Source organism: Salvia splendens, chromosome 5 (assembly GCF_004379255.2).
Source record: "Salvia splendens isolate huo1 chromosome 5, SspV2, whole genome shotgun sequence".
NCBI classification, from domain to species: Eukaryota; Viridiplantae; Streptophyta; class Magnoliopsida; order Lamiales; family Lamiaceae; genus Salvia; species Salvia splendens.
In genome coordinates this window covers 33,406,525-33,418,207 of record NC_056036.1, presented here as the reverse complement: position 1 = coordinate 33,418,207, position 11,683 = coordinate 33,406,525, and the positions used below count along the sequence as shown (strand labels likewise).

Below are 11,683 nucleotides of genomic sequence, written 5' to 3'. Positions count from 1 at the left end.
TCAGAAAACTGTAGCTACTAAATACTGTATATAAAGAACAAACCGAAGCACCACACTAACATCATTGTCGTCTACTAACACAACAATAGATGCATTCCACAATTCTTGAACAGATCAAGAATTAGCAAGTGTACAAGAAAGTAACGTTAATCACAAAGTAGAACAGTTTGGGTAGACGATACAAGTAAAAGCCATTTGGCAGGGCTCCGCCTGACTGCAGCTCGTGGCCAGCCTTGCCCTCCGATGGGCAACGTGCTATATCAAGATCAAGTCATTGTTCACTGGGTTGAACATCATTCCAGTACCGATGCTATGAAATATAACGAGGAAAAGAAATCTCTGAAGGAATCAAAATCGGGCAGGTTGCTTTATCTTCAAAGTGAAACGATGAAATCATTTGTTTACTTCAAGATAATGAAATCTAAATCTGCAGTCAAGCTATTACGTACAAACAATTTGAAAGGAATGTTTATGTACCTCTTCATTGCGATTTCTCTTTAGCATCAGAACTAGAGTCGAGATATGATATAACAAGATCAGCTGCTTCACAACCGCTTGAGATGGCTTTGCCTACTGATAATCCTCCCTTGTGGTTTCCTAGCATTTGAAACACAACAGAAGATTGTCGTCATACCAGAATTTGCCAAAGTGGTTTTCACATGTAGCTGATGTTTTCCCAGCTTATAAAAAAGTAGAGGGCAACAATAACATAAAGGAAATGCTTATACGACCGAACCATATTCAAAAGGAAATGCTTTGCTCCAATAATAGTGACTGCAATCAAGTGCGTATCCGGTAAGAAAACATACCCATAGCGGCTTATTTACTACAAGAACTCTTTAGTTCAAATGCCCACTAGATGATCCAAGTTAAGCAAAATTACTTCAGAAAGGAAGGTTCGTTTCCCCCTCTGCACCTAATAGCTAGCTGTCTAAGATCAAAAGTCACTATCTGCTTCAGTTCATCACTGCCACAGAACAGAAGTAATACAATTTGTAGGTTACAGAGATGGACAAAAAGTTTTCAAAAACCAAGGTAAAATTGAAAATATTTATGCTGATGACAACTTGAAGCTCTGGCTAGCTCCCGATTTCTACTTCCACCAACGAATGTAGTGTAGAGATAAACATCAGATGGTGCCCGATCTGGGAACATCATTGAGGAAAAGAGAGTGCCTGTGTGCAAGAAACTAAATAGCATAAATAAATAGACAGTAAACTCAGAAAATCATGAAGCTAAAAGAATCACGTCTTCTCAAGCCATTTTGTTGCTCTTTTGAGGGTATGAGACTTCAAGTGGTCGCTTTACATTTTCCCTCTTAAATGTCGTGATTATGACAGACATTGGTAAATAGCTAACCTGCTCATAGTGAAAAGGCATGAACACCATAATTTCCATTGAAGGCGGTAGGTATAGAAGATAGGGTGGTCAAGCCTGGTAAGTATAGTATCACCATTGTAGATGCAAAGAAAGAGAACATACCTCAGGAATGAAATGTAGGAGAAACGGGTTTCCTCCTTTGGTAATCTTCAGTTGTTTAACAGCAGAAAGAGGGGCCTTAAAGAAATTCATTGGAAACAAATTATAAACACCCATCCTTGCGCAATCTAAATTTCGAGGAACTTGTTAAACAAAGCATGTTACATTAAAACCTTGATAGCCACCATCATTTTAGTTCATTACAAGGGTAAAATGGTCTTTTTACAATTGTAATGCACTGTTTTCCTTTTGAAATGATCTGCATAGTCTGACATGGAAATCACTTAAATCTGATCTGAAGAATGACCTAAATTATACCCATGTAATGGCCTAAAATGGCTAAAATGACCGCAAATTACATTACATGGAATAAATAAAATGACTTTGTTACCCCTCATATGAACTTCTATAACGATCTAAAATGACCTCCATTTTTTCAAAATCTGAAAGTTCTAAAACAAAATTGGATCCATCCATTTTTTGATCTAATTATTGAGATTTGGTATCTAGTTATGGATTAGGATTTAGTTATTCATAGATCACTAACCTATGTGTGTGCATATAAGTATATATACACTATATCAATGTGAAGTGGAGGTATAACCGATTAAAGCATATGCACTTACTGTGACTATTAATGCACTTCTCACTGGAAAGCCTTTTGTCGTCCGATTCATAAGAAATTGACCAGCTATCTTGAGGTGACTTCTCACTGCAACTACAAGCTATTTCCAGCACCTTAGATTGAAGTTTAAGTTCATCTTTGCTGAGTTCATTGCACAACGCATTGGTGAGTGTCTGTGAACAGTCAAAACCACACTTACATTACAATCATAGTCATTGGCATGAAAAAGTTGAGATGATAGTATACCATCAAGGAAATATTCCTACAAGTAATCATACAATGTTTCAAATTGCATTAAACTTCCAAGAGGATATTCCAAAAAGGTCAACTAATCCATGCTTCAGGCTCAATATTGAGACCAACGTGAAGACACTATTTAGGAGCTTAAGAGGTGTGCATCCTTTAGATGCTCAACTTTGACCAAGTAACAATAACTTCTCTATGTCTGAAAGTATTAGCAAAATTTCTGGGTGGTACATAAGAGCACCCACAACGGTGGCGTCCGTCGCCACGACCGTCCGCGCCGCTGGCACGGCACTGCTCGATGCATCGAGCAGCGCCGTGCCAGCGAGCAGCTGACGTGGCGCGCTGGGATTCGTCAACGGCATAGCCGTTGTGTTTAAATTTTTTTTTAATTAAAAATCAGTTTTTAATTAAAAAATCCGATAAAAAAATATTCACTTCCCAAAAAAAATATATCCATTTATAACCGTTTTTTCCACTTTTTAATTTTTTTTTTTCATTTTTTACCCCAAAAATACACACTTTCATCTATAAATACCCCCAATTTCACTCCCAAAAATTCACTCCACCCCTGAACAACTCGTTGTGGGCCCTTTTAGCCCAATTCAATATGGCCGATAGGTCAACTATGACCCCCACGCAACTTCAAACGCACGAGGACATGATATTGGGTCTCAAAAAACAATTGTGGTTGGTGCCGCCGGATGCGTAGTCTTCCTCGGGTAATATTAGCCAATAATCATGTAATTTTTAATTTTTAGGAGTTTAATTATGTAATTTTTAATTTTTAGTTTTTTAATTATGTAATTTTTAATTTTTATGATTTTAATTATGTAATTTTTAATTTTTATGATTTTAATTATGTCTTTTTTATTTTATTTGTAATTTGTAATATTTATTGTGGTTTTTTAATGAATTTTAGTATTATGAAAATGTTTTTGTGTAATTGAATTTTAAATTAATTGTGCTTGTCCTTGCGGAAGAGCACAGCAGTGGGTGTTGTGCTCTTGACAGAGAGCAGGCAGAAAAAGTGGGGTCGGGCCCACAACCGTGCCGCTGGCAAGAGCACGGTTGTGGATGCTCTAATGCTTTAGCCCTCTTATGTGAGTATGCTAACAATGTGTTGATGCTTTCATGTATGCTTCTCTGGACAGCTTTTAGATGTAATACAACAGAGAGAGAATCCTGACCACCCATAGCCTAATTTCAAGTACAGAATTTGTTGATTGCAAATGAAAAGTTTGGTTACCAAGAAAAATGAAAAAGGAATTCTAGATTAAAGATTGATGAAGACTATAGTCTATAGGTCTACCTGCATCCCACCTAGAAACGAAAATGAACCATGTTTTTGCTTCTTCTGTGGTGATGAGTCTATTCCACCAGATGTGTCCTTTTTGGCAGATAACTTAGACTGAATAGCATCAGATATGATTGAACCATACCTGAAAAATCACAGAAAAAATCGTAACAGCGTTGAAAGACATATACATGACGGATTAGCACGATAAAAATGCATAAAGCGGGCTTGTTTTAACACTTGTTTACTTGCAGCCATCCATGATAAAAAAAAAATGGTTTTACTTATCTAGGGTTAAAATTTATATATATGGTGGCCACAATTAAAAGAAGGGATATTGGTTTGAAAAACTATGAACTTTTGGCCAAATCTGGTGGCAAAATTCCAAGAAAGGACGCCATGCAAAAATGTATCCGCCATTTGGACCCTGAAAAACAAAGTTTCCAGACATGGTATAGACGCGAGAAGCTCTCGCGTGTTTAACTAAACACGCTTGAAGCTCTTGCGTGTTTTAACTAAACACGCATCAGGCTATCGCGTGTTTAACTAAACATGCGACACGCTCTCGCGTGTTTCGGGTAGACACAAATTCCAGCCCAAACGGCAGAGACCTCACTTTCCACTCGCGAATTCACTTCCAGCTCGCTCAATCTCTCACTCTCAGCGACGGCCAACGTTTCTAGCCGGCGAAAATCGAAGTGAATCCGTGATTTTGTTGCTCTAATTCCTATTTTAAGTGGTGTTAGGTAATTATTGACTATTAATTTCAATTATCATTGCTATATGTTAGTTAGTTATACATTTAGGGTTTATGGCATTGAACTTGGTATTGAATTTTCGATTTTAATATTGTTCAATATTTATCTAAGTATGTTGAATTTATAGTATATGATGTTATGTCGCACTTATTTTGCAGGTTTAATGGTGTTTGTGAGTTTATATTGGGATGAGAAAATTATTCAGCTCCCAGGTTTGGGTGTTGCTTATGATCCCCCTCGTGCAAATTCATTTATTATATTGAATGAAAAGATATCATATTATCAGCTTGTATCAATGATATGTGAAAAAATTGGAATTGAGTTGGATGCACATACGATTGATTTAACATGGAGGCATCCTGTGGTTTTTAGTGGAGTGGTGAATTATATAGCTACACCAGTGGATGCTAATTTGTTGGAGTATATGTTTGGTGAAAATCCACGTCAAATTGAACTTTTTATTGAATATACTCCTGTTCCCACTGCGTTGCAATTTGAACCACCTATCACTCATCATGATGTTGGAACATCTAGGAGAGATGGTTATCCTAGTTTTGATGTCGGGACATCTATGAGGGATGATGAATATCATAGCTTTGAATTTAACACATCTGGGAGAGAGGTTGATGAACCACTAGATGTACCAAATTTGACATGTGATGGTTATGATGGTTCTGATAATTGTGATGGTTCGGATGGGTCTGATAATGGTGATGGTGCAGATGGTTCTGATAATTGTGATGGTGCAGATAATGTTGGTGGTGCAGATGACTCTGATTGTGATGGTTCCGATGGTTCTCAACCAAGTGATCTTGATTATAGTGCAGAATCGTGTGAAGATTCTACAGACGATGAGGCACTTGATATGATGGTTGAGAAGTATGTACAACCATCTGTTCGTGGGGAGCAATCTGTTCCCAACTATGTGCCTGAAGGGTTACCATTTTTTCGATCATTACCATGTGAAGGCAGCCGTGGTTACTTTTCAGAAGACCATGGATTGGTTGATGAAGATATGTGGTATTGGGATGAGGATAATCCGAGACATATAGATGTGGGAACAAAATTTGATAGCAAATTGCAGTTGAAAACTGCTATCACATTATGGCATGTGGGAACAGGTCGGATGTATGAGGTTATGGATAGTCATTCAAGAAGATGGCATGCAGTTTGTAGGGACCCATTTGGTCCGAAAAGAATAGGCAGGGACCTTGGGCAACGCTACCCATGTAATTGGGAGGTTAAAGCAACGTTTAAGAAACGTGATGGTAGCTGGTCTATCAACTCATGGGTTGATCGTCATTGCTGTATGGGAGATCACGATCCAAGTGAACATGTTAATCTTACATCATCCATGATTGCTCTCTGCATTCGAAGTCAAATTGAAAACGATGCAGCATTCAAGCCTTCTGCAGTACATACATATATCAAAGATAAATTTCACGTGAAAATCAGCTACAAGAAAGCATGGTACGCTCGCAGAAAAGCTATTGAGCTTGTATATGGTGGGTGGGAGGGGTCCTTCAGACAACTCCCCAGCTACCTGACTGAGTTGCAAACTCAAAATCCGGGGACAATCGTTGAGTGGTTGCATGACCCTGTATTGAGTCAAGGTAATACAAAGGTGTTCCGCTACGTATTTTGGGCATTTGGGCCAGCAATAGAGGCGTTCCAAGTAGCAAAGCCGGTCTTATCAGTTGATGGGACTCACCTGCGTGGAAGATTGAAAGGTAAACTACTTGCTGCAGTAGGTTACGATGCAAATAAGAATTGTTTGCCTGTTGCTTTTGCTATTGTCGATGAAGAAACAAACGAGAGTTGGAGTTGGTTTTTGAATCTTGTGAGAGTGCATATTATAAAGCAGGACCAGGAAGTGTGCATAATAAGTGACAGACATCAAGGCATTATAAATGCCATGAAGGCTGATGTGTGGAAAGAGGCACCAGTTGGTTATCATTGATTCTGTTTAATTCACGTTAGATCGAATGTGTTACAAAGACACAAAGTCCCCGGAGTGAAGAAATGGGTATGGATAATGGGTGAAGTGAGTGAGGAGCGGAGATATTGGACTGCAAGGCGTGAATTAGAAAAGGTGAGTCCAGAAGCTCTGAGGTATCTCGAAACCACCATAGATAGATCGCAATGGACTATGGCACACGATGAATTTCGTCGATGGGGTGAGACATCTACTAACATGGCCGAGTGTTATAATAATGTGTTGTTAGCTGCGAGGGAACTCCCAATTAGAGCTATCGTTGATATTACATTCTGGCGGACCATCAACTGGTTTGTTAACCGAACGACTCTAGCCAAACAATGTCAGACGCCTTTGACACCGTGGGCTTGGGAGTTATTTCAGAAGAATGACCAACGAGGGAGACGTCATCATGTTAGGACTACAAGCATAGCACGTGGCATCTATGATGTGCTAACCTATCACAGAGGTCCGGGTAGAGGCCATAATATACATGTTGTAGATTACCGTGAAAAGATATGCTCATGTGGAAAGTGGCAGACCTGGAGAATGCCTTGCTCTCACGCTGTTGCGGTGCTGAGAAAACGCAGTGATGACATCTTTAGTCATGTTGATACACGATACCACACAGATGTTTGGATTCACCAGTACGCAGGTATGTTGTTTAAATACTTTGTATTCTTTCATTTTTATCATGTCTTACATCTGCACTTTTATGCAGCTGTGTTCCGTCCACTGAGACACCAAGATTATTGGTATGAACCTGAATGGACACTCGAATGTTCACCAGCACGGCTACTTCCTCGTTCACGTGGGCGATACAACAGAAGGAGGATACACAACCAAATGGATGAGCACGAAGAAGATGCGCCAAGAGCTTCTCCTCGATGCCGCCTTTGTGGAGAGACCGGCCATAATAGAAGAAAGTGCACTGTAGGACGTGTTATGTAGTTATTTTATGTTTGAGAATCGTGATTGAGGGTTGGAGTTTATTATGTGTTTGAACCAAGATTAAGCCTGAAATTACATTCTTAAGTAATATTGTTTACAAAAAATTCGACAGAGTTTACTTTATTTATTGACCAATCCACCTGTAATAAATCAATCAACATATAATAAGTCAACAGTACATCTCAAATCAATCCACCAGTAATAAATAGACAATACATCTAATGATATTATTCTACTTAAATGACGAAGGTGTATATTTACTCGGGCCTTTTCCTCTGTTGTCACGGCTAGACCTTCTACGTGGGAACATACCCATAATTGTCTGAGACAAACTTGGTCTGGAGCGTTCCTTATCGGGACGGGATGTATGTGAACTGCTACTAGGTCGATCGAGTTGAATACTACTCCTAGGAGGGTCAATATGCTCTCTCCCCGTGGGGCGCTCTATGTAGGCACTACTCCTAGGAGCAACATCATCATCATCATCATCAGCATCTTCATCATCATCATCAGCATCTTCATCATCATCATCATCAGCAGCAGCATCATGATCATCATTTGTTGGAGAGTGCACGATATGGACATCCGAAAAGAATGAATCTTGTGTAGTAGGATTCCATGGTAGCCCAACTCTATCTAATGGAGTCACCCAACTAGACTGTGGCGCGTCTGACCAAGTAGGAAACCAACTAGAGGGATCTGGTGCTGGTGGATTTTGCATTTCGGGCTCACCAGCAAAATTGTCGATGAGTGCATCCAAATCTATGTTATCATCTGAATTAATATTTTCTTCATTTGCTGCTTGTGATGACCCTGGCATGCCTTGGGACATTCTGAAATGCCGTGAATAACCATGCCCGCCTGTTCGGATACCTCTCTGGCCAATACCGCGAGCTCTTCGGAAAAACCCCCGGGACATATCCACATCAGTGCGCTGTGTGGAAGGTATGACCGTGCGTTCACTCTCACCGCAATCGGTGAGGCAGTTAAGAGCAAGACTGTTAATCTCGTGCAATAATCCTACGGCGTCTGTTGGGTCAAAACCGCGCGACATCTGAAATATACGTGCCAATGTCTCCGCCTGTAACAAATAAAACATGCATATTTAATAACATACATACTTTTAAAATGAAACAACAACTATAAAAATACAATACTTACTTGGACTGTAGATGATGATGCAACAGTGTTCATCCCTACTTCTGGAAGCCTACCCGGCTGCGTGATATATGTAATGGTAATTTTAAAATACCACTCCATGTATTGTCGAGTCCTCATCACCTGCACGTGGTCTGCAAGAGGCTCCATGTAAGCGTTAGTAACGAACTCCGACCTCCTCTCCCAATGTTGGATGTAGGCCTTGTTCTGCACAGCCCAGTTCGTCTTAGCCTTTCCACGACGATTGGTTTTGAAGTGAGTTTCATTGAAACCCCAATCACACAATTCCGGGATGAACGGCGTGCCTCCAAATTTTCTAACCACGCGCTCAGGTTCATGTGCTTCTACAATAGCCCAACACACAATGTACGTCACAGATCTCCAACTGTTGTTCATATCGAGGCAGGAGTCTGGCAATTGACGGTCCACGTAGGGCATCCAAATAAACTACAATAACAAGTTTATATTAAAATTACCCAAATATATATCAAACATTATTCATTTTACCTGGCTATTTTGGAGTAATGACAACTGTTCACGATAATGTCGAACCGAATGTTTGGGGGCTCTGTTTATCATATAGGACCCAGTCCACCTACAATAACAAAAGATGTCAATTAAATATGTTGTCATTAAATACACAAATGAGAGGAAACAACCAAACTTAAGAAACTTACATTAATGCACATGGCGTGTTGTTTGTATGTATACGTGCCGTTGTAAAATCCGGTCTCAAAGTGGGCATTCTCTCCCACGCCCAAAGCTGAAGGAGCACTGACGAACCTCCAATGTCTGTCCTTTTGCCCATAGACGCCTCACAGAGATTATGGTATAATGTAGCAAGTGCAGCACTCGCCCAACTAATCATAGAGGCAGCCTCTACATCTCGAAGTTGGGTCAACCACATGAGAGGTATCTTACACCCTGAGCCGTCGGGTAAGATCAACCCTCCCAATAGCACAAGCACAATCATACGTGCCCGTTGAATGTAGGCTTCATCTTCGAGACCATCTCCTAACGGTTGAATTGTCATCCTATGTATTAGCGCGGATGCCAAGATACCGTTTTCCTTCATCTCGCTTTGAAGGGGATGGAAGCCCAAGAGCTCTTCACATAAACCCCTCCACCCAGTTTCACAAAACCCATTTCCTGTGAAGGGTACTCCATCTACACGTAAAGCCCATAATACTTGAACGTCTTGTAATGTAATGGTAGTTTCCCCTACGGGAAGATGGAATGTATGAGTCTCTGGCCTCCAACGCTCAACTAAAGCTGTGATCAACGAATGATCTACATCCAGAGCCTTACCACAGAAAAGAACTCCACCTAAACCAAACCTACAAACATAATCAATCACGCGTCTGTGATGATTATCGATTTCCCAGAAATGTCCCTCAAAGCGCCGAATATTGAACGAGGTTGTTTCCTGGCCTGCCCACGCCTTGCGTGATATATGACTGTGCTGATAATGCAAAACAGAAGGATCTTCTGGTCCATATCGCGACATCCTAATATAATCAAAATTTAACATGTTTAATTATAAACGAAATTTTATTAAAAAAATTTCACTTAATAAATTCAACCAAATTCAACAAATTAACATCAAATTCAACAAATTAACACCATGTTCAACCATATTCAATAATTCAACAATAGTTCAACCAAATTCAATAATTCAACAAAATATCAATCACATTCACCACATTAACACCAAATGCAACAAAATAACACCAAATTCAATAAAACATCAACCAAATTTAATCACCACATTAACACCAAATGCAACTAAATAACACCAAATTCAACAAAACATCAACCAAATTGAATAATTAAACATCAAATACAACCAAATTCAAGATAAAATCAACCAAATTGAATAATTCAACACCAAATTCAACAAAACGATTTCTACCCCATGAACCCTAACTATTATAACCCCACCTAAAATATACCAATAAAAACGAAAATAAGGGTTGAAAGTTACCTAACAACACTTCAAATTGGAATGGGAGAGCTAATTAGCGGACTAGGCTTCGAATTTGGCTGGTTGGGCAGAATTTCCGCCGATTTTCTTCTCTTCTTCGCGTAATGTCATATGTTCTGCCGTCTGGAGTGATTTTGTGGAGCAAGGAGACACGCGAGAGCGTGTCGCGTGTTTTCTTTAAACACGCGAAAGGAAGACGCGTCTCTTCTTTAATACACGCGAGAGGAAGACGCGTCTCTTCTTTTTAACACGCGAGAGGAATATGCGTCTATACTTTTAAGACACGCGAGAAGCTCTCGCGTCTATACCATGGCTGGAATCTTTTTTTTTCAGGGTCCAAATGGCGGATACATTTTGCCATAACGTCCCTTCTTGGAATTTTGCCCAAATCTGGTATTTCCCCTAGACTTTAAAAGTGGTTAAAAATATCAGCGACTTTAGGTTCGGTGCGAATTTCACACGGCGGTTCGTTCCGGCAATCGTTAAAACCGACATGGCACATTTTGTCCTCTGCGGCATTGTTAATCATATCTGTCAATTATACGGCCTTCATAATTCTTCCACCTCACCCCGTTCTCTCCCTCACCAGTCTCTCTCTCTCTCCACGTCATAGCCGTTTCACTGGAGAAAGGTTTGAACCTCTTACTGGTAGCTTCACAGCCGGTTCAAATGCAACCGTTAATTTCTCCTTGGGCAGAGATGGCAACAGATATTAGGGATTTGGCGTTGAACTCATGGCTGGAAAACATGCCTCTGGAACGTCCATGTTTGTCCATCAAAGTTGAAAATGTTTCACCAAAAAAATCTCTCAAGCTCACCTTGAAAAAATGTCCCCCCTCTCGTCTACCTGCTTATATGGCCATACCCCAATCCCATCTCCTCAATTCGCTCTGTTCCCAACACCCTTGGCCACCGACACCGTCAATCAAGACCTAAGTTCTACCTGCTCGTCTTTGTGCTAGTTTATTCATGAATAGGCAGTTGTTTTCCAGGCTGCGGGCATATTTGTAGCTTTTCCATTTTGTTGGTGAATAATGAAATCTTACTAGAGAAAATATTTCTTGGTTTTTTCCAGCTACTAATGGAAACTGTTATTGTTTGAATTGCTGTATGAAAAATGAGAGATATAGAGAACAAGATGCCTGAAAGTGCGACTCCGTGTAATAACCTAATAATACTATTTTTCTCAGTTACTCATTCAAACAATTTCATT

The 11,683-nt window shown here is 39.9% G+C and overlaps 1 protein-coding gene and 1 pseudogene across 1 annotated transcript; both read right to left on the bottom strand.

Annotated features, from left to right (window-relative positions):
* Window positions 1–3,906, bottom strand: LOC121804155 (annotated as a pseudogene).
* Window positions 3,907–7,452: 3,546 nt separating this feature from the next.
* Window positions 7,453–10,519, bottom strand: LOC121804154 (serine/threonine-protein phosphatase 7 long form homolog). The gene is made up of 6 exons (XM_042203692.1): window positions 10,471–10,519; window positions 9,164–9,994; window positions 8,994–9,081; window positions 8,490–8,933; window positions 8,003–8,409; window positions 7,453–7,468 (listed from the first exon to the last, which is right to left on the bottom strand). Exons 2-6 carry the CDS (start codon window positions 9,991–9,993, stop codon window positions 7,453–7,455), a joined length of 1,785 nt encoding a protein of 594 aa, XP_042059626.1. The 5' UTR covers window position 9,994; window positions 10,471–10,519.
* Window positions 10,520–11,683: the final 1,164 nt, after the last annotated feature.